At 43.5% G+C, this 25,583-nt stretch overlaps 1 protein-coding gene across 2 annotated transcripts in view; it reads left to right on the forward strand.

The window, feature by feature from the left end:
- SPRED2 (sprouty related EVH1 domain containing 2) overlaps positions 1-12,718 on the forward strand; it is a 60,310-nt gene extending 47,592 nt beyond the window's left edge. For both annotated transcript variants that reach the window (XM_064647629.1, XM_064647631.1), the window contains exons 5-6: positions 8,662-8,811; positions 9,238-12,718. In XM_064647629.1, coding sequence (XP_064503699.1) covers positions 8,662-8,811; positions 9,238-9,888 — 801 coding nt within the window. In that variant the 3' untranslated portion in view covers positions 9,889-12,718. The remainder of the gene's footprint in view (positions 1-8,661; positions 8,812-9,237) is intronic.
- The last annotated feature ends 12,865 nt before the right edge of the window (positions 12,719-25,583 follow it).

Genomic DNA, 25,583 nt, shown 5'->3' on the forward strand with positions numbered 1-25,583 from the left:
CCTGCCTAATGTGTTTTGCCAAGGGTCTGCTTGCCCTGTATCTTGTAAATATTTTATGAAAATTAAATCAGAAGCCATTATAGGAAGCAGTTCATCTGTCTCTGGCTCTGTCTGCAAAAGGAGAAGGAAAGGCAGAAGTAAATAAGTACCATTACATTTTTAAGCAGAGCCTGACATATTTGCAGTGCATGTGAAGAGGGTATTTTAAAAGTTTGCATCAGCTGTTGGATTCTATTTTGGTGATAAATACCAGCTAAAATAACATCAATGCTCATAACTGTGTGAATAAATGACCCCGAACTGACTTCCTAAAATATCATATCAGTCTGCTGTGGGAAGTTTGCATTTAACTGAGTTTTTTCCCCTCTGTTTGTAAGCTGATGTTATTATATAGGAGCAGCACTGCTGAATTTAGAGGCTGCAGTTTGGAATTTTTACATAGCAAAGACATTCATGATGGATTAGGTGCATCAGTTCTTTTAGCTTGGCTAATTTAATTTTCATTAGCATTTTTCTTTCCCTCCTAATATTACTTCCTTCCCCCTCCTTGAAAGTTTCTGTGTAGGAGAGCTGAGATTCAGTGGTGGGTTCTGTGGAGCCATCTGTTCCCAGCTGTGCTCAGCAGCAGTGCAGGCTCCTGCCATCCTCTGTGTGTGTCCAGTGTTTAACACCCCCTTCTGAACTTCCCTCCTTTATTTCCTGGCATCGTTACCCATCTTGCAAAAGGCTTTTTGGCAGTGTTGGATGTGCTGTGTTCTCTGTTAGCACCTGAAAATTAGGACCTCCCCCTCCAGCCTCCCCTACCTCTGCTCTCTGTGTCACCTGGAGACCCTCCTGTGCCACCGCACAGATGGTCAGCTGAGGTCAGGGAGCTGATGCAGAAATGATTTTGGCCTGGATTTCTGTGGTCCTGCACCCACCTATGCCCACAGAGCAGGTGATGGGACTCGTGGGAGGGAGAAGCAGTGGCCATCACCTCCCCACAGCAGTACAGACCTTGGTGGCCATTCCCATGGCCTTAGGAGAGGACATGTGGTAACATGGCTAATATTACTTTTTAGAGGAGGGAGGCTTTGCTAATCCTCGTGGAGCTGTACAAACACAAATACTGGATGCTGATCATCCCACCAATGCTGTAATCTGCACCAAGATGTCACTTCCAAGGCATAAAGGGATTAACAGAGCCTTTTTGCAAAAAGGAAAAGCCTGCCTCTACCCCCAGATGGTTTTAAGCAATTGGTTAGTTTAAACAGTTCCCAGGTTTAGGTAAAAAGATCTTGTTGAAGCAGTGTAGCTCGTCTCAGCATGGAGAAATCCAATCAGGCCACCGCATGGAGGAGTGACAGGAATGAAGAAGGAAACGTTGGGAGTCCTGGTAAGGACTCTCCAGATTGATGAGGACATGGGTACAGAGCCACCCTGCTCTCACCACTGTACTGTGGGGTTGCTGTGCTGCCTCGGGGAGCAGCCTTAGTCGCTGGGGCTTGTGGTTTGGGGATTTTTCCCCTTACAACGTTCTGGTTTTCCGTTATAAGTACCTGATGCAAAGACTTTTCCTTCCACTGAAGTGATGCTCTAGCCCAGTGGCACAGTAAGGGCAAGGGAAGAGGGTATCATATGGGAAGGAAATGTTGTGTGGACCCACTCACAGCCTCTGGTCCTGGGCTGAGTTTGAGTAAAATGGGTGGTACTGTCTTAGCTCAGTCCTCCTCTGACTTTTGCAGACGTTTGTATCTGTCCAAATGCCTTCTTTTGCAGAGATGTCTGGTGCCTTGTATGTGGCAAATAGTGAAACAGGAAAATCTCACTGAGGTTTCCCCCTTACCACATCTGAGTTTGCCGTGTCATTTAACCGTGTCTGATTCTCATATATTCTTTTTACTCCTCAAAGTGAGCTGTTAAGCCACATCTGTGGTCCACGCAGAACTGACCAGTGTTGCCAGAATTGGGTTTAGCAGGAGTTTAATGGAGATGATCTTGTGCACCAAATTCTTGTAAATGTTCCCTGAGTTTTGCTGACTTCAGCCAGCACAGCCACCAGCATCTTTCTGGCACTGAAAGCTGCAACCACAAAAACTTAAAATAAAAAAAAAAAAAAAAACATAGCAGTAAAACCAGCTAGCTTTCTGCACTTTATATTGGTATTTTTGTAAGGGATGACTACACTCCAAACATTTGAGAAATTCTAGTCCTGTTCTGGTATTAGAAAAGTCTGAATCCATGCTTATTGTAGTGGTTGCGTACAGCCAATTTGTCTTCAAACTGTACTGGAATATGATCTAACACAAAGCTTTTTCAGACTCTTTGCTAAGGAGTAGAACTAGATTCAGCTTCAGCCATCCTCAGTGGATGAGAGTGGCAAAATGTTTCAAAAATGTATAGAAGCAATTTTCTACAAGACAGTTTCTGTCTTCGGTGATGGGAAACAAACAGAAATTTGACAAAACATTTTCTTCCGTGGCTTTATCTTACCATGACAAATTAAAAGCTTATGCTCAGGAGACAGGGCACTCAAATCTTAAGAGATTTTTCATGCTGAACCTTTTTCTTAATACTTGAAATAGGCTGTCATGAGTATATAGGGCACAGTCAGAGGTGGATGGAAAATATCAGCTGTTTCCTTTTCTAAATTTCTTGAATAGAGAGAGAAAGGTGTTTTGAGACAAAAATTAGGATTTGTGCCGTTCCATTCTCTGTGAAACTCGAAAGTGCTGTATCTCTTTAGGCTTTAAAAAATAAAAAAAACTGGAGGGGAAAGGAAGCATTTGTTCTGGTCTGGCAAGATTAAGCTGAGGGAGTTCTGGGAGACTATATTTTATCTTAATTTCTTTGGAAAGGTGGAAGTCTCTTTGCCATGCATCTGAAATAACTCTCAGACTTCCTCTTTGTGAAGTTCCTAAACAGCGGAGGCTCTGCAGATAAGCTCCAGGCCGGTGCTGAGCTCGGAATCACTCCCTTGCTGCGCCGTTTTGCCAGCTTTATCATTTTTCCTTTCTGTATTGATAACACAGCTGTGCCTCCCCCTCTGCCAGTGAATGGAACGGGTCAAGTGAGGAAGGTCTGGCTTGTACTTGGGCTCCCAAGGGAATGCACCTGGGCAGAGCACTCCAAGGGCTCCGACTGCCTTTGGGGAGCTCTTTGCGGGAGTTTCGGCTGGAGGAGGTCGGGCTGTGGCACAGGAGGATGCAGCTTGCTGGCTGTCATTTTTCCAGGCTCATCCTCAAGCCATGAATTGGTGCAGAGCTGTTTTTCTTGTCCTGGGAATGGTGGGGATGCCTTCTCAGATGGCCATGTGGCAATGGGCTCCTCTTTAACATGTCCCGAAGCTGCTGTGAGGAGCTTTGGCTGTTGCAGACAGGCTGGTGCCTTGCTAAAGATGAGACCTTGAGCCCCACCGAGTTTTGCATTTCCATGCTGCGTGTCAGCACTCCCCCTTGGATCTGTGTGATGTGGTGGGTGGGCTCGCATGTCAGGGGGAGATGAGCAAAGTGGAGCGTGGCAATAGAGAGCAGGTTGGTTTGCAGAGGGCTTGTGCTTTGCAAAGGCCAAGCTGGCGTGGGTTTTTGATTCCTTTAGAACTATTACTTGCAAAACTAATTGTTCAACATCATGATACTTCTGTTCCCCCTCTGCCTCATGTAACTGTTAAAATCCTAGAGAGAATAAAAAACCCCCATCTTGTCTTGCTTGACCCACAATTATTTTTGACAGCAAACTTGTGAATCCTTTAACTGTCTGAGAGCACTTCTGGAAGTTTTAAGGGACAGAGCTCCATAATTTCCCTTTGGCAACCGATTTCTGACAAGCTGCCACGGATTGTATTGCTTTGTAATTCTGAGAGGAATCTTTCTTCTTTTTCGTAGTCACCCTTGGGTATTGCATCACGTGGGATGAACCTATTCTGTGAAGCCATTAGAGGCAAGTTGATCAGTCCAGTTCAGGAGCAGGAGAAGGCTTCTTTTTCTCAAAGTTTTCTGATAGATGCTTATCTATGCCTATTACTTGGGTATCTGATTTGCCTTCTTGTGTAACAAATCCATTTCAATGAGAAGTAAACTGCAGTAAATGATTAACATAATCTTCTTTACTAATGACTAGGGCTTTTTAATTTAATGAGTCACTTCTAGAAGTCTGAGGGGGAAACAAGGACACAGTTTTTCCTTTTTTTAAATTACCACAGTGCCATCATTTGCCTGTAGAAGCACGGTGTTGTTTCTTACAGCAGCCATACCACACATATGGTACATCTGCTCGCTCAGATATGTACGGCTCCCTTGCAACAGGAAATGTGTTGCACAGGTTTTATAAAATGACTCTTATGGTCATGATTAACGATTTTGTTATCCAGGCAGTGAAACCACAAGACTTTGGGGCCGCCATAGCAATCACAAAGCTCTGGTACGTGCAGCACAAATGTCTCATAATTGAGCATTTGAGGGCATGTTGAAACAGAGTTTCTTATCAGACTCCCTGTTCCAACTTTAGTTTTGGGTTCATTTCTCTTTTGTGACTACTGGGCATGTTTTCAATAGCTTCCCCTCAAAACCAAATGCTGGAGCTGGATTGGTTTCAACAGGTTTTAGAAGACAGTGTTTCTCTGACAGGCCAGTGGCTCGATGGTTTGGGACCTGATTTCCCGTTGGTGAAATAGCTTGGCTCCAGACAGCATGTCCTTTCTAGGTGTATTCCTGTAGGTGAGTGTGTTGTAGTTGGATGACCTGCAGCAAACCTCTCGTGTTTCCCCTCTTGACCATCCTCCCCAAAAGTTTCCCTGCTACGCTGATGGTAGAAAATCCCAGCCAAGACCCAGTCTTGTCATGAGGGACAGGAATTGTTCACTGCTTCCCTCACTAACAAGTCTTGCCATCATTTGTTCATAGTGACACTTGGCTGAAGATGAGTGTGCCTTTTCTTTGAGAACATGCCTGACTTTCTCTGGTCACCAAGTCCAGTTTTGGTCCCAGTGGAGTGGTACTGAGAGAACAGTACACTTTTGAAGGCCTGAGGCATCATCATATCTCTGATCCTTGGATACCTATTTTCTTCTGAGGGTTTCCCTATGGCTTCTTGAACCACATTTTAACTGTAGGCACCATCAGAGGTACCCCGTTCTACCTGAACCTTATCTGAGCCAGTTCCAGTGAATGCCTCAGAATCTTCCCTTCTGAAGGATACTAGAAGAATAATCTCTTCCTGCTCCCATTTCCATGAGACTCACAGTCCAGTAGACTTGTCTTCCCATCTTCTCCCCCATGATCTCTTTCCCAGGCTGGAGGGACCCAGGGTATTTAGTTAGCTGTTGTTGAGAAGCCATCCCATATCCTCTGTTGTCCTGGCCATGCTTCTGTCACCTTGCCATGGTGGAAATAACCTCTATTGACGCAGGGTGGAGGGGAACCAGGACTGCAGACAGACTGGGGAAGCACAGCAGATAGATACAATGCCTTGGTGATTGTTGCTTCTGCTTGTTTTTTTTTTTTAATCTGTCACAGAGCTGCCTTTTTTAATCCCAAAACCTCTTTCCTGAGCAGCAATAACTGGCTCAGAGTGCATCATTGCACATGTCAGATCAAGGTGTCTACGTCACATTGCACTTCGGGGGTTTTTTTTTAACATCCAATCTCTCAGCATTATGAGATTCTTAAGCAAGTTTTCAGGGTCAGCTTTCATTCTGAATAACTTAAGTTTCATCAGAAAATTGTGTCATCTTGTTCACCTCTCTCAGGTCATTGATGAGTATTCTCACCAGCACAGGTGAGGAGCCCATGGGGTTCAGTGGTGACCTTCTGCTTGGGAGGTGGGTATTTTCTACCTTTTTTTCTTTTTCCTCAATCTTCAAACCATTCATATGTGTCAAGACCTCTCTTCTCCTATGGAAGTTTGAAGCTTCCATGAGGGACCGTGTTGGAAAGTAACAGTGCTTATCCCAGCTGATGGTCAGCAAGATAACCCTGCCTTTGTTAACCAGCTGCTGCCTTTAACGTCGCCAACCAGGAGTCAGCATGAACTTTGTTATGGACCAGTGAGCAGAGCCGTGGTCTAGGATAGCTTTATTTCCCCTTTCTGGGCTCTCAAGAGTAAGTATTTGTGTTGGCAAACTGCCCTTCTAATCTGAGGACATTGAATGTGGAAATGCAGCAATTTTTAATAAGGTGAAAGCGGAGAGCAGAGCCACGGCCTCTGTGGTGTGCTGCAAACAGGTTTTGTAGCCGTGTCAACACATGTGGAGGAGAGGCTCAGTTGCCCTGACGGGTCTAAAGGAGGAGAAGGTGTGGAGGAAAGCAAAGGTAGATACGAATCGGGCAAGATAAAAATCACTACAACCTCCTTTCCAGTTGCCTGTTGCAGAAATGCTGCCTTCCCCGAGAGGCAGCGAATAGCCCTGCTCGGAGGGCTGGTTATAGCTCCCAGCTGCCCTGCTGAGATTATCTAGGAGTTATATCCAGTTTGGGTGGGATTTTTATTTTCATGTAGGACAGCGAGGGAGTTGCAGGACAGTATGTGCAACCACCTCCAGTTGGGTAATTTTCCCAGGCTTCGTTGTTCCACCCATGAGCACCCATGATGGTTTCAGAGCGAATCCACAAAAGGCTTGTCCCAGCAGGGCTCAGTCACGGATCCAGTGAAGGTGAAGGATTCTACTGGCTGCCACGGCACGGTTTTAAGGCCTGCCTCCTTTTTGGTTCATGTCAGTCAAAATTTAACTTTGAGACCAAGCTGGCTGCCCAGACTATGGGGTGTGCACCATGTACAGCTCTGAAAAAAAAAGGTACTTGTATGAGTACCAACATGGTTGTTGTAACTAAATCCTAGCTCTCCTCAGGTTTTTCAAACAGGTTGTAAGCTTAATTCTATCATGAAGTATTTGTAAAAGCTGCTCGTTTTCTTTTGAAATGTCCCCAAAATGTGCTGTTTATTGTCGGATCTGAAGTTATGGGTGCAAGACTTGGCTTTGAAGGGTTTAAACCCCAGATTTGAAGTGCCTTTGTATAATGAGATATGAAGACTGGGCTGATAAAACCACTTTTTTAGAAGAGCCTGAATATTGGTGCAGTTCCATTTTAGAGGTGTTAACTGTGTTAAGAGTTGATCTGCTTGTACATACTTGTTTAAAAAAAAGGGCAAAAAAACAACCAAAGCAAACACATGCCTTAAAAGTCTGTTCCTAGTGGGTGGGTCAGCCACTCATCCTGCTTGTTGTACCTCTCAGATAACCCTGACTGGCTTTACATCACACTGCAAACATCTGTGTATTTGCTTTAAACAAAGTAAGTTGGGAGTTCAGTGCTTTTTAAGTGCTATACCAGTAAAAGAGAACCAACATCTATTTTTGTGTTGTGACATTTCAAGGTATTCTCATCTTTGGACAGAGTCTTGCAGAGCATTGTTTTATTTAACAAATACCCACAATGAGGGTGGCTTGTATTCTTGGAGTAAAAAATGTGTCTAGGACGATTCATTGGAAAACAGTGTTTAGAGAGTGCATTCTTGACAAGGAGAGAAGGTTTTTCAGGTAAAACCAGTCTTCTACTACTGATACAATTCTCTGCTCTCAACGTTGTGTCTCTAGCTAACTGTGGAGGCAAATGGAAACCTCTCTCTTGGACTTGTAGCTGCAGCACATCTTGTTAGTTGAGGGGGGGATGGGGTGGAGATTTTTCTTATTTCAAAGCAGCAATGTTTTAGGCACGTTCCATGCTACAGCTGTTCTGATCGTTGTGCATGGAGGCTCTTTTTTTCCTGCTTCCGGTTTGCTGGTGCATTTCACAGCTGTCCATTGATATTCATGGTAATATGAAAGAGCCCAAAAGCTATAAATAGAATTAACAGACAAAATCCTGAATTTCTAGATATCGTATGGCAACTATACTAACCTAGGAAGGGCCTTGGAGAGATGATGGCTAAAACTGTTATCCCACTGTGTATATTTCTGCAGGAGGAAAAATACATATGTTAAGAAGCTGCAGGTATTGGCAACAGCGTGTTATTGTGTGATATTTCACCCTTTCATGATCATTGTTGCATAATGTTGTAACTAATTAACCTAAAGAAAGTGCTCACCGTGAGCCAGGAACATATAAAAACTCAACCAATGTTCATTGCACGTTAGAGAGCAGTGACAAAATGAGAGGGAAAATAAACCCTGAACTTTTTAAAGGAAAGCTGATTTTTTCAAGTAGCCTGTGATGAACTGGAATTTGGTGAGTGTTTGGAGAACGTGTAAAGGTTAACAAAATTGCCAGTGTTTTTGTAGCCTGGGTAGGTGCTCTGTCTGAGCCCACAGAACTTAACACGATTGCATCATTTGATGGAGTTTAACTTTCCTCCTCAGAGGGAGCTTCTAGTGACGACTCATCGTCCTGCCATGCCCAGGATAACAAATAACATGCCAAGCAAATACAAGTGGTGTTGGTGAATATGTCACGGGCAGGCTATGGCATATTATTTTTCCATGTGTGTGGCGACAGCTTTTATGGCCTGGCAACAGATCTGCCTCTTTCAAGTATTTTATGTGAAACTTTATGAAGCCTCCAGCCGTCAGGTGTTGCCAATATTGCAGGTGTGCACAAAGTCAGTGAGTGGCAAAACATCTCCTAATACCGTGTGTGGTAACAGCTGAATGTGTGACCATTTCCCCCCTCCCCTTTCCATTTAAAACAGAATGCTACAGATAGCTCCTCCAACTCCTCTCAGAAAAGGGAACAGCCTGTGCGAACTCTGGCTTCTCCTGCATCCTGCGAACATCGAAGAATTTGCACTCGTGGACACCTTCACGACCATTATAGCTCTGACCACTACCATCTAGAACAAGTAAGGTTTCTTCCTGGTGTTGCTACCTCAAGGTCTGTGTCTCTGCCAGAGCTAAGACTGGTGGTTTTCCCCCACATCCCTGAAAGACACTCCCCCGCTTCCACTCTCCTTGTTTCCCTCTCAGTTAACTTTAAATGGCTTCCAGTTATTAAAAACAAAGCGGGGGGAGAGGAGGGATTACACTGTGGTTTAATGTGTGACATTGTACCAGGTGCACACAGGCCACTGTAGGACTGTGACAGTTGTACTCACTCCTGAGCCAAAGGCTGAAACTCTTGTGATGGATCACGGTGAAGGGCGTACAAAAAAGGAAAGACAAAATTGTTAAATATTGGTTCTTCATGAAGCAAGGAGACAGCTGTTGCCAGTAGCTAAGAGAGCTTATTTATCTTTTCTCTCTCTTCCTCTCCATTCCTACTTCCACAGTCAGTACCACGGTCCTACCGGCATGTCAACTTTCCAGATGATGATGAGGAGATAGTGCGCATCAATCCTCGGGAAAAGATCTGGATGACTGGATATGAGGATTATCGCCATGCCCCAGCACGAGGAAAGAACTTTGATCCTGATGACATGGACTCCTACGTACGTTTTGCCAAAAGCGAGGCCTCAAAACACGAATACACTTATCCTTACGTAGACAACTCGGACTTTGACCTGGGTGAAGATATCAAGGGTGCTGTGATAAAGACTCAACCTGTCAAATTCAAGCCCAGGCGGAAGGAAGACGGTGAGAGGTCGCGGTGTGTGTACTGCAGGGACATGTTCAACCACGAGGAGAACAAACGGGGTCAGTGCCAGGATGCTCCAGACCGCGTCAAGACTTGCATCCATCGAGTGAGCTGTATGTGGTGCGCAGACACTATGCTCTATCACTGTATGTCCGACCCAGAAGGAGACTATACGGATCCTTGCTCGTGCGACACCAGTGATGAAATGTTTTGCCTCCGGTGGATGGCCCTTATCGCCTTGTCTTTCATTGCTCCATGTATGTGCTGTTACTTGCCGCTTCGGGCTTGTTACCACTGTGGGGTCATGTGCAGGTGCTGTGGTGGAAAACACAAAGCTGCTGGATGACTACAGATGCATTCAAAGTGTTACGTTTCTCCTGTAGTTCAAGGAACACGTTGGTTTTGGAGCATTGAGATCACTCATTTTGATGCAGCCACTGTGCCCGACAGCATCTGGGAACCACCAGTTTGGATCACTTTACATTGGGTCGTCTGGGGCTCACACTGCATTGATTTGCTCATCAACTGTTCTAACTAACTAACCTACAGCATAGACTTTTGTATTATTAATCTGTAATCAAAACAGACTGTCTTGTACATGTTTATATTTTATTTTTTTTTTCATTTAAAATGAGTTTGAGAGAAGAACTGCTTTAAATGGTGGTGGATTGTAGAACATCTCCAGGTTGTGTCTGTCTTGCCTCCGCTTGTGTGGTACCATCAGCGTGTTAGCAAGCTTTGACATTTCTAGAAATGGGGCGGTGTAGTGGATGGAATCTCACTCGGAAGATATTTTAACTTGCCGTCAAGTTATTGTGTGTGTATAGAAGGTGTGCTAGTAACAAACTTGTACCACAACACAGTATTTCTGTCACTGGTTTTCTTTGGGTTTTTTGTTCTGTTTTCCAAAGCTAAAATAGCCATCTAAGCTGCAGTTCCTCTTTTAGAGTCCATCGTCATTTCCTTCAGCAAACATCTTAAATTATTTCTCTGTTCGCAAAGCTCTGTGAGCAGAAAGCTCATAGTCACATAACCATTGAGAATCTGGAAGTCCTCCTTACCTGTAATCATTTCAGACCACTACTTGAAAGGGAAACTTAAAATTTTAGTGTTTTCTTTTTTCCCTAAATAACATTGGAAAAATAAAACTGTGTTTTCAGAGCTCTGCCCAAAAAGAAAGGGAACTTCTTCATTAGCCAGCAGTGTAATGATCTGTGAATAAAACACTAAGGTTCCAGATGAGGAAAATTGTTGATATGCAAAGAATTACTAACAATGCAATGTCAAAAGCACTATTATGGCAATTCTGGGGAAATGCTGCATTACGTGGTGGATTATATGGAAAATCGTGTTTGCTTGTTTTCTGTATACATGAGCATGAGAACATACGCGTCCACTGTAGAAACAACATTTAGCAATCTAAACAGGTATTTAAAAATCCAAAGCCAGGATCTTAACTACCACTTCCAGTTTGTGACCTGTGGTCCCAATCCTCCAGATACTTACACGTCTCAACGTACTGCGCACGCAGCCGGCGTCTCTGTGAGTCTGTATGTAGGATGAAGCATGTGAGTCTTTGCAGGAGCCAGACCAAAGCGTCTGCCTGGCTTTCCCCCTCCCCAGTTCACCACCCAGGTTTATCAAGTGGATGCATAAGGTGCATACAGCAGGATATTATTACTTTAATTTTTTTTATTTTTTTTTTTTAATGTCATGTTGTCTTGTGTACAAGGCTTGTAATTAGCTTGGAAAAAGAGTATTTTTCTAATATATTACAAGGAATAGCCAAATAATTTTTATTAAAAAATAAAAAAACTGATTTAGCGCAGTGAGCTCTAACTAGCATAGTACAATCCGAATACTTTGAGGCAGCTAGGGATTGGCTTGTCAAAGCTGGCACTGCTGTTCCTGCCATAATTTCTTTCTGCAGTAAATTGCCAGTGGGCGCATGTCCTTTCCCTCCCTCTATTGCACATTGACATCAGTCTTAAAAGAGAGGAATTTTTTTTTTTAATAATTAATTTGCCAAATAAATGTAAAAGGAACGCTTGCCATTCTTTCTTGGTGGAATGTCCCGACGGTTCCTCTGAGAGTTAATCACAGCTTTCTAGTCAACCATGAATTAAGTATGCAATGTGCTTATTATACACTATAGAGTTGGGTAGGTTTAATTCATAGCAGTTACTGGGGATTTTTTCAGTTGGAGAAAAAAATTGAATGATAGTGGAAAAGGGATGGAGTGTTACACTCTGGGTGATGTGTCTGGGTTTGCTGAGTGAAATATAAATATTTTGTGCCTAATAGCAGTTGACAAATCTCTCAATGGTGTCTAGTAAACATCAAGCCAGCCTCGTAAAAAAAATAATTAATGAAACAACCTTTTCCTTTTATTTCTGTTCTCAAAAGTTGTTTCATGTAAACAAACATCTGTAAGATCTTCTCTCTATAAAGCACAACACTACAAAAAGATCTTACAGTTTTTTGTCCGGTCTTGAAGTGCCCCTATTTATTTAAATAAAGTAGACATACTCCATGCCTTTCTGTATGTCTGAAAATAAAAGTTTAAAAAAAAAGTCCCTCTTTTTTTATTTTATTTTTCCTCCCCCTCCTCCTTCCTCCCTCTTCTCTTGGGTTTTTGTAATACTTGTAGATTTTGCTGCGTGCGTTATTTGGTTTGTGATGGCAGTGGTGTAAGGGCACAAAGATAGAAATGGGTGGTTTTTTGTAAATATTTCTCCTTAATTTCCACACTGCTGCTGAACAGTGTGTAGCGTTCTCCCAGTCAGCTTTGCAATACTGACATCAATCATTTGAGAGAAATTATTCAGATTTTATTTTTGTATCTGTGGTAACAAAAACATTAACCAGTTTTTTTTTTCCTGTTGTGGAAAGGTTTTGGTTTTTTGTTTGTTTTTTTTTTTCCAAGCTATTGCTCACATTAACAAATTAAAGTGCCTGAAGCCTCATCATTATGTATCTATATACTAAAAGTTAAAACCCTGTTGTATTGATTTTTATAAGCCTTTTTACCTCTGTGTAAAAAAAAATATATATACAAGTGTATGATGTACATTTTAGTTCTTAACTTCTTTTTTTATTGTTTCTAATATGTATGATCAGTGTAGCTATTGCTTTAAAATGTACCATGTAAATATAAATACATCATATCAAAATGATGCCGTTTATTGTCAAAATGATGCTGTTTATTGTTATTCGGATGTCCGGGAAATGAGGGGAAAATGGAATGGGGGCGTCTCTGAAGCTACCTGGGGGTTTCTGAGGAAAAATATTGATTTATTTCACATTTTTGGGTGGTAAAGGCTGCTAGCCTTGGGCACGGGCTGTTCTCGCCGAGACACAGTGGGGAGGACGAGGACAGGTGTTTTTCCAGGTGGTTTTTGGGTGGTTTTCAGGTGTTTCACACATTCAGTGGGAGGATGTGGCCTGGTGACACCGTGCCCCAGTAGGCCCTGGCAGCAACCGGGACTTCCTCCTGCTCTCCCTGCTCTTCTTTCCAGGTCCTCGTCCCACAGGCTGCTTGGGGCCGAGGTAAAAACGCAGTGGAGCTGTTTTTATTTTGTTTTGTTTCACCCAAGCAGAGTGGCTCCAAGGAGGAGGGGAGAGCAGAGAAGGGTGACAGACATGGCTGCTGAGCGAGGGCCGCCTCGATTCCTGAGGGCACGCAGAGCGGGTTTGCAGCGGCTGGTAAGGAGGGATTCCTGAGGTTCCTGGCACTGCCATCCCTGCTCAGAGAGACTTAATGCAGGAGATGTCAGGAGAAAAACCCAGTTAAAATGGACACCAGGCTTCCCCCAATCAACTGAGGAAACGGGGGAAACTAGTGAGTATATCCAAATTTTTATAATTATTTCCAACAAGAGTTGGTCAGGCCACCACCAACCACATCTGCTGAGCTCAGGTTTATTTTTCCGTAGGTAAGTGGTAACACAGCCAAGCTGTTGCTCCTTTTTATGTGCTGCTGCTTGTTTCGCTGCTGAACAGCAGAGCTGCCTGGAGCGGTGTCAGAGAGGAGGCAAAGAGCACCCTTTTTGTTGGTTTATATTTGTATTTACATATTCCTGGAAATGTTATATGCTCATATAAACAAATATTTCTGTGTAGGCTTATTATACAACTGTACGGATGTTACATATTTTTAAAAAAAGACTTGCAGTCCTCATGACAAGCACAGACACTGTGAGTCAGGTGCTGTGTTCAGGACTTGCTGCACACAAAATCATTCAGTCTGTGTTGGTGTTTGGCTCCATCCACAGCAAAGCTGCAGAGTGACTCCAACAGCCTGTTGCTCATAGTCCATGCTCTCTTGACTAATTATGTCAGGACTCCTCCAACCCTGTTCCTGGCCACTTGGATTTAGCTTGTCCCACAAATGCCCCAGCTATGCCATATTTCTTACAGCCTGCAATGTCCTCTTGCTTCCATCTGTGAATCAAAGGTGTTGCTTATGCCTGGAGATTTCTAAGCTGAACCAGAAAACAGTACATTTGGACCCCGAACCTGTGGAAAATTAAAGTGTCACCAAGATACAAGACAGCATGAATGGCAACCAACCTTCTGCAACCTAATTTACTCCTGATCATCTGGGACAGGTACTGTCCTCTTCATAGGATGGAGTCACAGAGACTGAGTTTGGAAAGGACACAGATACTGTAGGCTTGCAACCATATGAAACAAGATTGAATATTTTCTGGTTTAAAAAAAAATCTGTTTCACTAGTAAACATGATACAAATTACATTTTAGAATACTCTCAGGAGTGTAGCTGCCTACCGTTGCTTTTAGGGGCAGAATGTTTACATGAGGAGAGTTCACCTGGCCTGCTTTAATCACTCAGTAATCTAAGCTTTTCTCACTCTACTTGGAGAACTTGTAATTTAAATAGGCAAAATGGACCTATCCCTGTTGTAAAAACAAGTAAGTCCAAGAGTTTGAATGACTTACGTAAAGTCATATGGGGATTTTGTGGCACAGTCTGGCCTGGAGTATCCTGAGCACAAGTTCACCACCATCTTCATCCAAAGGTCATTTCTCCTATCATTCTGAAGATTAATTGGGAAGTTTGGGCTTCAGCAGGAGCTTCGCTGCATGGAGCACAAACCAAACCACCAGCCAGGGGTGTGTAAATCTCCTTTCTCTGCTAATTCCACTTGGAAATGCAAATTAGAAGTAGCTCTCAGGATGCCTGGAAGCAAGAGGTATCATTGCATGTGTTCTCAGTGCTTACCACAGACAGAACTTGGCTTCTTGTACAAAAGAAATGCAGCCTTTTTCTTTGAGAGCAACAAGGAGATGCTTTCCTGTCTTCAGCACACCATGCTAGGTGAGTTAACATCCTCCTCACGCCTTATCCTTTTCCAGGATGGTCAGCCTACTGGTATTTTCTTAACATTTTGAATTAGGCAATTAAATTCCTTTGAATCTTGGTGACATATGTGGAAATAAATAGAAAAATGTTTGGCTTTCGCCCAGAGACAAGATATTTAAATGGTGGAAAGTATGTGTGTATTTTTGGGTGGTATACTTAGACCCCCACAAATATTTTTAGTTGCTTCCCTGCACTCATGCACAACCATGCCATGCCATTCATCTCATTCCCCCATTCCCCACTTGTAAATTCATTTAGGAAGAATCGACAGACTTTGGTTTGGCTTCTGCTTGATTCCAACACTGCTGCCTAATGTCGTGTGAGACGGGATCTCACGGCAGCACTCTGGGTGGTTGTAAAGAGAAAGGTTTGTGAGGACTGTAACACATCTGATCTCTCTGCATGAGCAATCACAGCTCCATGCTCAAAGGTGACAGGGAGAGTACAAAGTCATTTTCAGGCTTAATATAATCCCTGTAATCACTTAAAGAGTCACAGATGGTAGGTAGGAGCAAGTGTTGTTGCATGGGGGAGCTAGAATTAATGCATGCTTTGGTATGGCTAAGACATTGGCAAGTCACACACAGCCTTAAACTTAATTCTTATCTAGATTACTTAATTATTATTAATTTTATAGAAAATGTCATACGAACTGGCATTTCTTTTTTTTGCATTTTCTAAGGTTATGTCACAATGAGCTGCAGAATTGGCCAACATCTGTTTTAAGGCAACTGACAGGATTACTATCAGGCTTATTGCTTTGAGCCAGCACTATGCTGATTTTCACACTCTGAATTTCTCCAATTCAGTGCTGTGCCAGTGTTTTCTTATCAACTGATAGAGCTCTTGATATGACATTTCAATCTCAGGAAAGAACACGGGAAAGGAACTTGTCAATACAGTGAGATCCTTGAAGTATCAAGTCTGGTATGTTCCCAGATTCAAAAATATCTTCAAATCTGAGATTTCCAGTATGCAGATTGTATTTTCCTCCAACCCGATTCAGAAACTAAAAGCTCAGACACTTCTAAAATTCGAAGCATTAACATCCTTGTGCCCCAGAGAGTCATTTCCTATCTTAAAAGCCCAATTCCAGAACTACTGAACTCAAGTGATTTCACTTTAAAAGTGCTTACTCTTTACAACTTCCTGAGAACAATGATAAAAGCCAGGTTACAAAGTATAACTTTCAACCACGTTTTGCAAAAGTGCTGGCCACAACTTAAAGCAGAGAGTATTTTGGTGTGGGCAGTCAAAAGAAGCGGTACTCTGCTGGTTTTGTGCAGGAGTCTGAACACTGCAAAGTTCAAATTCCAGTAAATTTATTTCAGAAAACTCTGAGCAGCTAGAAAAAAAAAAGACAGATTAGAAGCTAGGACTGAATGCAGATGCAAGATATATGGTTCATCCTAGATATGAAACATAAGTAGAAATACAGTCCTTTTTTTCTTTTGTTTTTTTTTTGGTTTTTTTGGGTTTTTTTTGTTTTTTTTTTGTTGTTGGGTTTTTTTTGTTGTTGTTGTTTTTGTTTTTTTTTTTTTTGAGGGGTACCTAAAATGAAGCTCCCAGTGTCACAGTAATGTATGGCTATGGGGCCCTGATGTTCCAGCTAAAGTAACCCTAGCAGTTTCCATGTATTTCTGCAAGGAAGGGCAGATGCTCTGTGCCTCAAAGAGGAGTGCTCAGGCCAACACTGAGGCACAGGCTGCCAAAATGGAAATGTATATACACATATAGATGCACGTGTGTGTGCATATCCTTTTGGAGCAGAAATATGGAATTACCAACATGAGCTAAAAACCCAAGTGACAGTTACCCTTTAAATAACTAAACAAACAGGTAAAACTCCAGCTGTGTGGCTGCCCCTGGTGGCTTGGCAACAATGAATAGGGTTTTCTGTGCAGTGACCCCAAGTCTTGGGGATTGCTGCAGGATTTCTCTGTTCATTTAGTGAATAGTTCTCAGTGAACATCCTCATCTTGAGGAAAACCCCAGAACCCTATTAAGTGGTTGAGCCAGCCACAGAAATGAGAAAGCTTCCGAAGTAGAAAGCAAAATAGCTGTAGGATGAAGCAGAGAGATATATTCTGCTCAGAGGAGTTTTCTGCTTTGCTGTGGCTTGAGGGTCATGTGCTGGCTGGTCAGTGATGCTGTTTCTCTGGGGCCAGTGACTGGGCTGTGGGGAAACCATGGGCATTTTGGCAAACAAGAAAGCCTGTGCATTCATTCATCTGTCAGAAATGGAGGGGTTTGTGGCAAACCATTTGGCCAGAGCAACGCAGCCTTTGCAGCGGTGCCAGTTCCACAGTTTAAGTACAGTTTCTGCCACGGGGCTGAGACATAGTTGTACTTCCACATGTGACCAGATGTGCCACAGGCCTGGATTAGTCTGTAGGGTGAACAAAGTCCTCACACTTACCCGTGTCTTTGCAGGGAGATTTAAAGGGCTGCAATGTGGCAGAGAGGTGACAAGAATCACATTTAATTTCAAAACCCTAGCAGCCATCACCAGTGCAATGCTATTTGCTGCCTTTCTTATTCCCTAGGTTTTGAACAAATGGACTTCTTCCAGCAAAAAGTAGGAGATGACTGGAGACTGTTCTCCAGTTCCCTGAGGTAAAATCCTGACTCCACTTTAGTCAGTGGCAAAAATCCCATACGCCAAAGTGAAGCCTGGATTTGTCTCCTGGGATCTGCTGGACTTGGATGCCGTATCTCAAGGTTTGGCACATTCTCCACAGGCAACTCTGAGGTGAACTTTCCATGGTCTTCTTGTTCAGCCCGGAGGAGACTGGGGAGACCTCACACAGTCTGCAGCTTCCTCATGAGGAGAAGCAGAGGAGCAGGCCCTGATCTCTTCTCTCTGGTGACCCCAGGGAATGGCCCGAAGCTTTGTTAGGGGTTTAGGTTGGATATTAGGAAAAGGTTCTTCACCCAAAGGGTGGTTGGGCACTGGAACAGGCTCCCCAGGGAAGTGGTCACAGCACCAAGCCTGTCTGAGTTCAAGAAGTGTCTGGACAATGCTCTCAGGCACACAGTGTGATTCTTGGGATGTTCTGTGCAAGGCCAGGAATTGGACTCAATGATCCTTGTGGGTCCCTTCTAACTTAGGATATTCTATGATTCTTTGATTCTCCCTTCCCCCATTCTCCTCAGGGACACTGGGTACAATGTCCAAGTCCATAAAAAGGGATTTCTTATCCTACACAGTGCTCCAGCTCCCCGATTCTGTCTTTAAAGGGCTGTTTGAAATGGGAACCACTTTCTGCTCCTGCAAAGGAGTGAGAGTGTCCTGCTGACAGATGAGGAAGGCCTTTTGGGACCCTAGGATCCCCAGTTTTAAACTTAGCGCCTTAGCTTGTCCCCTCTTTTTTTTCCTGTGCCCAATTACTAAGACATTTCATTTACTTGGACCTTCCCAAACCAGCTTGGGAAAAAAAACTGTATCTTTGGAGGAGTAAGCAGTTTTGACTGAAAAAGTGACAAATTGGCAGGGAGGTTCCCTCAGCCACCTCTCACTCATTTTTGACAGGGTTTCAAGCTGGCAGCAATCCTTTTTCATATTAGGTCAAAATTCCAATTGAAGATTAAAAAAAAAAAAAAGTTGAAAGGGTGCCTGTGTACTAACATTCATGACAGAAAGGTCCTGAAACAAAGAAGCACCTCTGAAAGGGCTGTGTTTTCAAACCCACTCACATACATAACATTTTAAGAGCTGTCACCATCAGAGCACGTTTTATGGCCAGTTCCTGAAGGAAGTGGTTGTAAAGATGTGGCACGAAGAGCAGCAAATCCAGGTGCTGAGCAGAGAGCTTTTGAACTTAGAGCAAATGCGTGATGCTTTTTTCTAACCAGAACAACTGCTGTTTGTGACCAGCTGAACTTTGAGCTACAAGAAAATGTCTTTGGGGTTCATCAGGCTGATATCCTGTCTCTAACCACAGCCCGTACCAGATACTTCAAAGGGAGAGAATACAAGAAACTCTGTATTGGAATCATCTGCTAGCAGAGGAAATTTCTTCCCAACATCAGACAATTTGTCATTGATTTATCTCCTCAAGCAGGAAAGTTTATGTGCCTCTTAAAAAAAAAAATCCAATTGAGCATAACAGTGATGAAAGTTTATTCATTAAACCTAACAAATTTTTATTTGAAATGTATTTGATTCCTCTAAAATACCATAACAACCCTTCTACCATTTTCTCTGGTGGTTTTTCTAGTGCTAAAGTGATAGTTTGAGGGGGTTTTCCAGCCATTTTTTTATACGGATAGCCCTGCAGATGTGACAATGTTCAGGAGCTGTGGCCCTATAGCAGCCACTTTGCAAATGCCAGTGTCTCCTCCTCCAAATCTCTCTCCTGGCAAGAGTTTTTAATACCCTTTATGAATCCTTTAAATTAAATCCTTTAATTTTCTTATTGTTGTGTCCTTGTTGTTGTACAGTTTCTCTGAAGCCTCCTGTGTATCAAAAGACCCAAAACAGATTGAAGGTATGAGACGGGTAGTTGAAAAGACAGCAAACCTATTGGTTTGTTTATCTGTCAGATTGCTGACACTGAGCTGGATTTATAATACTTGTTTTCTGGAACTCAGATACTTTCCAAAGCATCCATGCTCTAGCTGTGAATGTAAACTAGGATGAAGTGTCTGAGAGGAAGGTGTAAAGTCGGTATTCAGGCTCATAAGTACAATGGGCTTTGCTCTGAGAGGTGTTGAATGTTTTAGTTTTTTCCTGAAAACCCATAAGCTTGGTAGATGTAAAACATTGGCCCCACTGAGGTCAATGGCACACTTCCCACTGGCTTCAGTAAAGTATAATCAACTCCAAAATACAGAGTTAGGACACTAATTAGTGGCAGCTATTTTTCTAAGAGCCTGAGCTAATACACAGAACAATACCAGAATGCCTCTGTGTGTTTTATTTCTTTGTGCAAAGGTCTTCTATGCATTTTCCCATACCCTATAATGAAATACAGGAAAATTCTCCAGCCTAAGTTGCCATCGCAGTCAATTTAAGAGTCATTTATTTGGTCTTAGTCACAAGCAACACAAGTGAAAGGCCTGCTTTGTTTAAAACAAGGCCTGGCCAGGTGAGCAGTTCAGCCAAATCGTAGAAACTTTGGGGTTCTGATGCAGAAACTCACTGGTTGATGTTTGGATCCTAATTTGAGACTTCTAATATGATTGTTTTTAATTGCTTCAACATGAACTACAGATGAGCAGCATCTCTGGAAATCAGGCCACAGATCACTGAAAATAGCAGGTATGGGGTTTTCTAAGATGTGGATCCTAAGGCTCTGCGCCTCATTGAATTTAATCACAGCTTGGAATAAAAAGACAAATTCATCTTTGGCTTGGTTTCTGACAGACTTGTATTTGCACCATTAATCTTCTGCGTATAATAGTCTTCTCCAGTAATGGTTCTTGAGCCACATGTCCAGGGAAAACCAAACTGAGGCCTCAAAGACATTAATTTCCTACAGGCCTCATAAAAATAGGCAGCTGGGTAAAACAGAGAGCTATTAATGCTCTTGCTGAGCTCATCCCTGATTAAACACTGGGAAAAGTGTGGGAAAAACCTTGTGATGAATGCCTTACCTGTGAATAAACTCAGCTGGCAGTCATGCCCTGCTGGACACTGAACAGCCACCCCACCAGAGCAGCTTTGCTTTCACACCATACCTCTCACTTAAACAGCCAGTCATGCTCAGACACATCCTCTGGAAACCAAGCCCTGTTTATTTCATCGCTTGTGGAATACTTGTTTTAACATATACCAGTGATATCTAGGAGGGAAGTGACATGTTTTCCCAATCAGGGCAAAGAAATGTGTTAAGTAATGCCCTGGTGTTTTTCAGTCTGACTTTAGCTGCTAAAGGGTCTGCTTCACAATTTGTTAATTCAGCTGGGAGTGTTGGCTGCATCTTTGAAGGGCTGTAGGTGGATGGTTTTCTTTTTTGTTGTTGTCAGATTGAAGTCTGCTTTCACCTTTTTTTAAATCACTTTCTTGTGCATCAGTATAAGCATCTTTCCATCTATGAAATTAAATTATTGTAACTGGAAAGTCAGTGATACCAAGAGATTTCTGTGGGTTTCTACCTGCATGATGAGAGAGATTCTTGGGCTCCAAAAGGCTTAAAATGTCTGTGTCTTGCTGATAATAACAACCCAAAAGGGAATAGTCCAGGTGACTGTATGTAGGCCAGACTTAATCAATCAACACAGAGATAATGACATACCAGCTTGTGGAGCCTCCTAAATATAATCACTTGTGAGGAACCCCACCAGCTACAGGAGGTTATGATGGCTTCACAAGTTAAATAGCAAAGATCTGCCAGCATTCAGATCTGGAATTTCCAGAAAGCCACACTGAGATAGAGAACAACAGCGATTTCTGAAGAGATCTTTCCATGCATCTTTCCATGCTAATATCTCTACAAAAACCACAGCTCGGGGGGCACTAAGACCAGAAATTTATTTACACTGCCATCCTTTATGGCTGGTGGGTGCAAACTGATACCTGTTGGAGTTGTTCAGCCAATGGCACTGTTCCCACATCCATCTTTGCAGAGCGTACGGAAACGTTGCGTACTTTGAAAGTTTCAGAACTATGTGCCTCCGTATCGTTCGAGCTCATGTGAGCTGAAGTTTGCATAACAGCTCTTAAAAAAGTGGGCCTCAAAATGTCAAAGGGAGCCCCCTTTCATGTAAGAGATGAAAGCCACATTGTCTTGGCTGGATTCCAGCATCTATCCTCGTGTGTTCGAGTGGATGATGGAGGATTTCTGGTGGTGGCTCCTGAACCGGGTGCCCTTTTACAGCCAATAAAGCTAAGTCGATTTGCCTTGATTTTGCTGTGGGCTAAACTGTGTACAAAGGGGTTACAGTAAACTCCTAATTGGTGGCTGCTTGAGTGTGTGTGTGAGCCCTTAGTTCACCCATCTGTACAATGAGGGCAAAAGAGGGGTCTCTTCCTTTTTGACCCTTTTGTCTAGTCTGGTTTGACTGTAAGTTCTTCCAGGCAGAGATTGTTACCACATGGTTGCACATGGTCCGCTGGGATGGGGACCCTGGTTCCAGTGGTAAATAGCAGCCTTCAACAGTTATTCTCACGTGAATAAAATACGACCGGCAGAGCGATCTGAGTCATCTATCAAATAACCCACAGCTCCACCCGCGTGCAGCTCCTCCATATGAGTCCTGAGGTTAATTAAAAGAATCTAAAGAATGACGGGGTTAGGGCGATTTTGGTTGAGCGCTGAAGATTGATGTAACCTCACAAGCTCCCCGTGCTGTTCCTCCAGGCTTAGGGTTTTGCATCGCTGCTGGCTAGTCCCCAAAAGGCCAGGACTAGGGTTTCTGGCTGCCCTGTGGAGGCTATGCCAAACTACAGGTTTAAATATTCATTGCATTCTTCGCATGCCAAATCATCTAAGTTGGAAAGCAGGAGTCTAAGATTTTGCAAAGCTGCTCTCACACAGAAAGACCATTAAAAATTCATTGTGACAGGATAAAAACAACAACATTGCCAAAAGTAGGGAACTTTCTGTTAACTTGGCTAATTCTGTGTGGAGCTAAGTTAGAGCTAACCCACATTAATCCACTTAAGGGTGGAAGGGTGAGCCTGATCCAGTAAAAGCAATAAATCCTCTTTAGAGCTGACCAGACTCCAGTTGCACTATAGGAGAACCAGGCTGAATGGCAAACAGTTGGCAGGAGGTAACTGGATGGGGCCTGAATTTCCAATGCACCAGGTAATTTAACCCACAGTATCCCTTTTCCCCTATATGCACAAACCAGTTGTGGGTAGGACCACATCCCAAAGTTCTTGGCACCAGAGGTGGAATGATAGACTGGGGGATGGGGAAACTCCCTGCCAATACAGAACTGGAAAGGTTGAAGCAGCTCTCTGTCATCACAGGGAGTGGGTACCTGAAGTGCCTGTGTTGGCAGAGTTATTATCCCAGGCAGCTCAAGCAAAAAGGGTGGGATGCAGAGAAGTGAGATGGACAGACAAGTGCCTGACCCAAAGCTGCCTTGTCTTGGATGCAGCCTCCAGATGTTAGCAGAGAAGGGCCAGCTGCTGCTGCTTGCTGTGGGTGAGGGACTAACTGGGTTGCTGTTAAACTCCACAGAATTACATCGGAAGCTGAACTGGCTCAGGAGCAAGTGGACCAGGAAGTGGCTGTTACTGTCAGAGAGCAATTTTCTCAAGGCTGACCCAAGACATGGAACTAAATCCAGACTGGGTGAATAGCTCTCTTTCCTTATTCCTCTGAGAAACTGGGCCTGAATTTAAAAGGCTGTTTAACACTTTGAAGCCACCCACAGTTCTGTCTTTGCCTCCCACGCAAGCTCCAAGGAACTGACTCATTCCCACCGTATTTTCAGCTGCGCGTAGATCCTGCTCAGAGCCCGGGAAGTTCCCCGCTCAGCCAAGCAAATCAAGCGCACATTGTGACTCAAGTTAGCTGAGCTTGAAAGGGCTTTGCGACACCGACTAACAGCCGACAGTATCTGAAGACATCTGGCCTGCCTTTTAAAGTGGAGTAGGAGCCATATTCTTTAGTTGGCTGTATAATTTATGCCTTATCTGCTGTTCTCTATTCATTGCGCTTCCTTATGTTAAATAGCTGTTTGTGAAAATAAGTGACGCTGTCATCTGCTGTTGAATGAAAAGAGGTCTGCTCACAAGCAGGCATTCACCCCTCCTCTCCCCTTCTGCATGGCAAACTCATGTTGCTTCTCTCCCCATGGGGACACTGCTTTGGTTTTTGCAGAGCTTTGTAGGGTGTGAGTGGTATGTGCAGCTCTAGGTGGTTTGTAACTCAGGAAAGCTTTTCTGCAAGGGGAGACCTCTGTCTCCTGCCAATCTGGTGAGCTCAAGTGCTCTTTCCAGTCTGGACTAAAGTCCCAACATCCCTGGATATCTGGCTCACTGGTTCTTTCACTGCTGAGGAGGAGAACTCACTTCTTGCTGACATCATGCTGTCCTCCCGCTATGCCGGATCCACTGTGAGTCTTTAAAGCTTCTTGCTATGCCTGAACAATTACACCCACGTTTTGACTGGGAAACAGAGACAAATGAAGGCAGTTAGAAGGAGGACGTGGGAGCCTTGCCTTCTTTCTGTTTTCCTGTTCTTCACACTGGGCTCATTGCTGCTGTCTTTCCCCCTGCCTGGTAGCAAATTTCCAGCAAATGTATTCGGATCACCGCTCTGTGCCTTCTTCTTGCTTCTCTGCAGAAATACCCCTGGTCTGTTTTGGCTCTGGACCACTTGTGCATGCCGTTACACCACAGCACAGTCTTTACAGATAAACATTTGCAGGTTTGTGAGCATAATCCTACTCAATACCTCATTACAGAAGAGAGGGGGAGTAAACATCCTCTGCAGTACAAAGGAATTGTCAACAAACTCAGAGAAGAAGGGGGGAAATATCCAAAGGCACGCTCCATTTCTGGCTTGTTGCATTTGGTTTCTTTCATGCAACTCACTGAATGTTTGCCCCCCTCTGCAAAAATCCAGGGCAAAGGCCTGGCTCTTGTCTGCACTATTAGCTAATGAAGTCAGGAATTTACCTCTGTCACCACCTGGGAATTGAATAATATAAAACCCAGCTCCTCCATCCTACTGGCACTGGGCTGAGTTCCATCAGCTTCTGAGGAGCTTTTTGGAGTGCAGAGTCCTGACCTGCTCACAGTGGCTAGTATGAGCTGAGACATGAATAAACAATAAAGGAGATAAAGGAGAGGCTGGGTTGAAAGCAACAGCTGTTTCCTATGGACTCCTGAATAAACTCCGGCTCCTCTTGCTGATGGGTTGGGCTTTTGTCATTGTGCAAAGGAATGAGCTGCTCTGGGAACTGCATTCTGATATGAGGGCAGAGTGGTGTTTGTTTATCACTAAACATAAAGGGTCAGCTCAACAAGTTTTGGGAAGAAAAAAGTGTCTATTTTAAAATGTGCTTATTTCAGGTAGTTCCCAAACTTTCAGCTGTGTTATCTCACTTCAGCTGCTCTAGGAGCAGAATTACACCCAGACTTGCATGTGCAGTTCATAAATGGCAAAGAGCGAAGTCCTTGGCCCGAGATAGCCTTTTGCTGACTCCAGATGTGCTCCTCTGCCACAAAACACTTTGGAGGCCCAATGCTGTGTTACATAAGCCACTCAGTGGCTTTAACACTGATTTCAACAGAAGGAGCGATCTCTTCTCTGTGTAACTAAGCAAAAGGTTTGTCTTGAGCCTGTTGCTATAATGAATTCCTAAAGCTGGGCTTGTGGGAATGACTCCATCAGTAAAGCACGAGCCTCTGCTCTGCTCTACCCCCAGGAGTTCACATGAAGTTTTGGAGCTTTAGGCATTTAGTCCTGATTTCCACTACTGGAGCAGAGAGATGAGCTTGGCCAGGAGAGATGGATTTTCCTTGTACTTCTCTTGTGTAAGCTCATTCCATTTGTGTGGAACTCAAGCATTTTTCTTTTAAAAAGAGGCAGAGGTTTTGGTTATCTCAACAGTACAGCAAGAGGAAATTCTAGTATCATGATCCAGGAAATAGATAAATGCAATATATCTTAATGCAACAATGTCCTTTTCAGTTTACTACTACCAAGTTGTAAAGGACTGAAAGTCCTTTACAGAGTCTATTCACACAGG

This window comes from Pseudopipra pipra, chromosome 3, assembly GCF_036250125.1.
Source record: "Pseudopipra pipra isolate bDixPip1 chromosome 3, bDixPip1.hap1, whole genome shotgun sequence".
Taxonomy (NCBI): domain Eukaryota; kingdom Metazoa; phylum Chordata; class Aves; order Passeriformes; family Pipridae; genus Pseudopipra; species Pseudopipra pipra.